Below are 6,062 nucleotides of genomic sequence, written 5' to 3'. Positions count from 1 at the left end.
CAAACGTGACAAAATCTACATGATTTCAGGTTCAAAATGTCTTCGATTAGGAAATGGAAACAGAGATGTACTTTACATTGCCTAAAATGGTAATCACTGATGGGCAACAGTGGTTAAGCTAGTATGAAAAAAGAGGCTGCAAGAACTCTTGGTTTTACATACGTACTTTTTCATGGGGAAGGGGGAGACTGAGGGCAAACGTGAGCGCTGTCTGGCTGTACTGCAGCTGCTGCTCTGCCCCAGTTCTGTATAATCAGCTCAGTGGCTGACCTATTCCCTGCTGTCTGCAGCCTAACATCAGGATGAACGTAGGATCCAGCTGTGTCTGTGCTGAATATTTATTTATTTTTGTCAGTTGATATACTCTGGGATCCCACTGGTTCAACTGCGTCTAAACATCTCACGAGGATTAAGTACAAACAGAAAATGGAACGCAGTGGTTGTCAGAGGCACGGGAGGGTATACAAGTATTTGCCAAACACAAATCAGGAGCAGAACGATGATGAACAGCCCTGCTCTTCAAAGGCTAATAGAAAAAAAACAGTCAAACAACCCGAGGTGCCGAACGCTTAACTGAGGAACTAACATAATTTTTGTCCCACCCTAACTTAAAGCACAGATAACGGGATCGCCCCGAGGCCAGCCGCGGTCACTCGTCGTACTCCGATTACAAATCGAAGCCCTCGGTTCCCGACCTTGCGCCGACTCCCGGGGCTTTAACCACTGTCCCTTCAGCACCACTCGAATAGATCCGCGGCCTCGAGGCAACCAACAAATCGACACGTTCCTTGTCCTGCTGTGAACACACTCGGTGCTGTGAAAACTCAGGAAGTGCAAACTGCCCCTTTTTGAGGTTTCTTTTTCGTTTTTTTGTTGTTGTTGTTTTTTTTTTTTTTACTTTTTCAAATGAAGTGACAGCGATCTCCTCGCTTCTCTCAGCCATTTGCCATGTGCCTGCAAACCCGCTGCATTTACTTAAGCCTTGCACTGCACGAACACTGCTTACGGGATTAGAACCGACCAGCACTGAGAACTGGGGCCGCTGGCGGCTGGCTGACAAGCTCCGTCACGCGAGCTGCCATCCCATCCCCTCGACCTTTGCAATTCGGGGCGCGCACGGCGCTCCCGCCCGCGCCTGCAGTGGCTCCTCCGAGACCACAGGCGGCGGTGCTGCCCGAGCGACCTCGGAGCGCGATCGCGGCCGCCGCCTCCCGTCCGCCCAAGATGAACCCTCGGCTGCGGCACTGGAGGGAAGCGGCTTCGGTTCTGCTGGCGGCGGGCGCGCATGGGCGGCGGTCGCCCTCTCCGCTCGGGCCCTGTGACTACGAGCTGCTGTTTTTACAGCGGAGCTCCCGCAGCGGCTTCATGCCCAGCGCGCACGTGTTCCCGGGCGGTCTGGTGGAGGCGGCGGACTTCTCGGCCGAGTGGCTGCGGCTGCTGCCCGCGACGCCGCGCTGCGGGCTGGGCGCCGTCCGGCCGCCGCCTCCGGGCAGCAGCCGCGCCCCGCTCTTCTCCACCGACCGGCAACTGCTGGGCTCGCCGCTGCCCGGGGAGGTCGCCTTCCGAATCTGCGCTATCCGGGAAACCTTCGAGGAGGCGGGAATACTCTTACTGGCTCCTGGCGGCCGGCCGCGGGAGGGCAGCGGCCCGTCCCCTTTGCTGCCCGCTGAGCAGCTGCTCTCCGCGGCGGAGCTGGGCGAGTGGCGGCGCCGGGTGCAGGAAGACCCCGCCTGCTTCCTGCAGCTCTGCAGACACCTGGGCTGCGCCCCCGACATCTGGGCGCTGCAGGAGTGGAGCAACTGGCTAACCCCGGTGGGCAGGGCGGGCCGCGGCGGGCGGCGCTACGACACCGCGTTCTATCTGTGCTGTCTGGAGACGAGGCCGCCGCACACCTCGCAGGACGACCAAGAGATCGCGGCCTTTTTGGTAAGGGCAGCGTCAGGGGCCCGCGCTGCTCTCCGTGACGCGCCGCATCTCACCTCGCGGCCACGCGGTCGCTGTGACGGCGGCACGAGGAGCTGCCCCGCGGGCCTCGCCGGCCTCTCTCGGCCCAGGGGTACCTGCTCCGCTGCCTGGGAGGTGAGCGGGCGGCCAGCCGGCCACAGAGTGAGCTCACCAACCTGCCAGTGCTGCCTTCAGGGGTGAGAAGGAGCGCATCTGCTGCCTCCTCTATACGGTACAGAAATTTAAAAGCACCTGAGACCTCATTTTCAAAAGAGCTCACACTGTAACTTCTTGCTAATAGCGGCAGAAATGTACTGCAGATGCTGATGTACACATTTGTATTATCAAATTCACCATATTAGATGAAACAAGATGAATAACACTTGCAGAACAGCACATTTATGTACTGAAGTAGCTATTTGTGCTCTACAGTGTGAGTTCAGTTTTAGTTGGAGCAGACTTTTAGTCTGACCCAAACTTCATTTTAGTTTGCAGTTCTTTTTGTGCCTGCATTTAAAGTTCAAAATTATTTATTTTATCAGAAAAATATAATTTTTACAAATTACTTTCCACGTGTTTTATGACTCCTGTTGTTATGTGGATATAGTTTACACGTGGTTTTTATTGCATTCAGAAAACTGAAGACTGTTTAAAGCTTTTGCTTACTCATAATTTGGTGTGCTGCTGAAGCAGTTATTTCAGCTTTGTTTTCCTCATTCAGTGGTCATCGCCCCTAGAAGCTATTGAGCGCTTCAAATCGCAAGAAATCTGGCTCGCTCCACCTCAGTTCTATGAATTATGTAGACTGTGCAAGTTCTCCTCACTGAATGCCTTACACAAGTTCAGCTCCGATCGAGCTCTAGAGGGATGTGAACGTTGGCTGCCTGTGATGTTAACTGCTGCGGATGGCTTCGTTCAGCTCTTACCAGGTAAGACAACAGATGAAGGTTCTTTGAAGTATGTAAAACCATTGGGAATTGATAAATACTTGAGCCACTTTTCATAAGCCAGTCTATAACTGTGAGGGAAGAACTTTCTAGTCACATTAGTACATTTTTTTCCTACTGTTTTTCTTCTGCCACCCTCCAGCTGCTCTGATACAGCTGATAAGGGCTACTGTCAGAAGCAAGCTCCTGGACCACTTGGGTACTATAACACAGCTGTAACACAGCGATTGTTGCTGCCACCCCTAATTTTATTGTTTCATATGGTTGCCGTGGATACATAGATTTATGAAGAAATTGTTTTATTTTATTTTAATATGAAGGATGTTTTGGAACTCAGATTTAGTCTTTTTCAATGAGAATTCTCATTGACTTATTAAGTTATCCATTTGTAACAGCAAGTGAATGAAGCAGACAAGTCTTCACAATCATAGTGCAGTGAGATAACTGCTGTGGTTACAGCATGTTAGCATTAGCAAGAACTCTGAAACGTGCACTGTGTCACTGACAGATACGACAGGCTGTAATGTTAAATATGAAGAGGTTTAGAGACTGTTTACTCATCAAATCTATTCCCACTGAGCCTCACGTCCTGATAAATATTAGTTAAAATTGCAAGTATCACTCAATCAAACAGCTGAGGAACAAGACAGACATTGTATAACTAAACGCTGTTCTGTTTGTTTTCTTCAGGTGATGAGTTATACCCAGAAGATCCAGATTATACAGGCGAAAAGAAACTAACAATGTCAACAGATAAGACGGTTGAAGATCTCATGAAAGAGGGTAGTATATTTCACAGGATAGTAATAAAAAATACCAACAGTCTTGCTGTCTATGTTAATATTCAAGCAAAATATAAGCACGTGAATCCGTTGATGATAAACACTGATAGTGCAAACTACAATAGCAGATTATAACCTATTTGGTTTGAAGCTAGAATACGTTTAATTACATACGTATTCACTGTGTTTCTCATCCTTTCTAACAGTTTCCAAGTATTCAGGACAACAGACTTAAATATTCCTTGCCAAAGTATTTCATGTGGTTGTAGGTTTTAGATTTGTATATCGAATTCTTGGAGTCTCTGAAATTTCACAGTTGTGCCAGTTATGATGTTCAGAAGCTACTGAAAATCACCAACTGAATCACCTGGATAAACTTTAGAGTGACTTGATACCAATTATACTGAGCAATGACCAACTTATTCAACTTACATGTTAGTAGCGGTATTCCAGCTGGTCTGTTGGGTCACAGAGGTCCTTTTCTCACTGAAAATTAAGATGTATCATATGTTCAAAACAAGTATGTTTTGAGTTGAAGAATTATTTTACTATTCTTCTAAACCTGTAACCTGTGTCTAGAAATAAATGTATCTCCTGTTCCAATTCCATTGACATATTTCAAATTTTGGAAGAACACTGTATGTGCATATATACAGATTTGTTAACTAACATCAAATTTTGTACTGAGGGCGTAGTGAGGCACTGGTACAGCTGCCCAGAGAAACTGTGGATGCCCCATCCATGGAGCTGCTCAAGGCCAGGTTGGATGGGGCCCTGGGCAGCCTGAGCTGGTGGGGGGCAGCCCTACCCACGACAAGGGGCTGGAACTGGGTGGGCTTTGAAGTCCCTTCCAGCCCAAGCTTTTCAATGATTCTATGAAATATTTATTACAAGCAATATTTATATTTGATAAAATGAAATAATTTATGTTAACGGTAATTTATGCAAAACGTCACAATTTTCAAAGGTAGCGATAATTTAGACATAAACTATCATCTATCAGATTGAGTGTAAACATTCTTTTTATTCATTTTAACTTTTACCTTCAAGTTACTTGTAATTTCAAAAGAAAAAAATGAATTCTTCATCTCCAAAAAGATTTCAAAAACTTCAGGAAATAATGGACTGCCTTAGAAACAACTATTTCCACATTTCAGTATCCCACATTATGCTTCTTAACGTGTCTTTGAGATTAAAAGACTTCAGAGGAAGCTCAGCTACTCTCTGATCTTTTATTTGGGGGAGGGGAGCAGTAAGTGGAGCATACGGAGCTGTTATGTGATATCTTCATCTGGAAGAAGGATGACTTAAGATTAGACAGTAAAGCTGTTCTGAAAGCTTTGTCTCAACTTTTGTTCTGTATTTCAATTAAAATAAAATTTTCTGCCGTATTTTCATTACACCGAATTGGTCTGTAGCATTCATTTGGACTGGAAAAATGTTCCTGTTTTTTTCTCTGTTTTTTTTATTGAACACGCACAGATGGTTCTAGGTTTAGAAGTCCCTTGCTGCTGTGAAGCACTCTCCTTCACAGTATTCTGGCTAATTCTATACAACATGAAAATGACAGGAAAATTAGAAAAATGGTGAGAGGAAGAAGCAAAGAATGGATCCTGTGTTACCCTCTGACATGATTTCCACCACTTGGAGATTAACACCAGGCACTGTAATACTGGGTAGGTAAGAGGAAAAAGCACGCCTATCAGCATTTTTCTTATGCATAACACAAGTATCTCAGCTTCAGAGTTATTCCATGCAGGGCTGTTTGATGAACTACATTGAGAAGATATGCTATTGATTTTTATTTTTTTTTTTCCCCAAATTTTATAGCATGCTCCTTATTTTGACCATGTAGGCAGTAACATAACTAAATGAATGTTACTCTCTGTCGGACTGACAGAGACAGAAAAACACTTGCAGAATGCCTAGCAGCAATGGGAAGTGGCTCTGTAGATAGAGGCTTCAAAGTACCATCTCTCTTTGATAAGAAGATGTATAATCTGGATCTGCTTTAATTTTTGCAATATAGTCTTTCACAGTTCATGAACAGGCTTCTTGATCATTATTTATTGTTCTGTACCTTGTGGTGATTGTACCAGTTTATTTTTTGCGGTAGAAAATGTCTCCTTGGAGAAAGTATTTTTAGGAAATAAACGATTCTGCAACGAGGCTAGATTTTTTCAGAACTTTTATGGACCAGTATGTTCCATAGGTTATGTAAGTGTTGATGCACGTCAAAAAGTAGTGACTTCAATACTAAACCTGCTTAAATGAATAGTCTGCCTCTCCAGATTGCCTCCTGGAACTTGTTTTTTACACTAGTAAAAGTGAAAGGGCCCAGTAGGGGGAGCTTGAAGGCCAAACAACGAAAAAACAAACAGAAAAGATA

At 45.3% G+C, this 6,062-nt stretch overlaps 1 protein-coding gene across 1 annotated transcript; it reads left to right on the top strand.

The window, feature by feature from the left end:
• Nucleotides 1–1,201: 1,201 nt before the first annotated feature.
• Nucleotides 1,202–5,078, top strand: NUDT19 (nudix hydrolase 19). The gene is made up of 3 exons (XM_072346535.1): nt 1,202–1,926; nt 2,666–2,873; nt 3,582–5,078. Exons 1-3 carry the CDS (start codon nt 1,225–1,227, stop codon nt 3,806–3,808), a joined length of 1,137 nt encoding a protein of 378 aa, XP_072202636.1. The 5' UTR covers nt 1,202–1,224; the 3' UTR covers nt 3,809–5,078.
• The last annotated feature ends 984 nt before the right edge of the window (nt 5,079–6,062 follow it).

The sequence above is a fragment of the Excalfactoria chinensis genome, chromosome 11 (assembly GCF_039878825.1).
Source record: "Excalfactoria chinensis isolate bCotChi1 chromosome 11, bCotChi1.hap2, whole genome shotgun sequence".
In the NCBI taxonomy this organism is placed as follows: domain Eukaryota; kingdom Metazoa; phylum Chordata; class Aves; order Galliformes; family Phasianidae; genus Excalfactoria; species Excalfactoria chinensis.
This window is presented reverse-complemented; position numbering and strand designations above follow the sequence as displayed.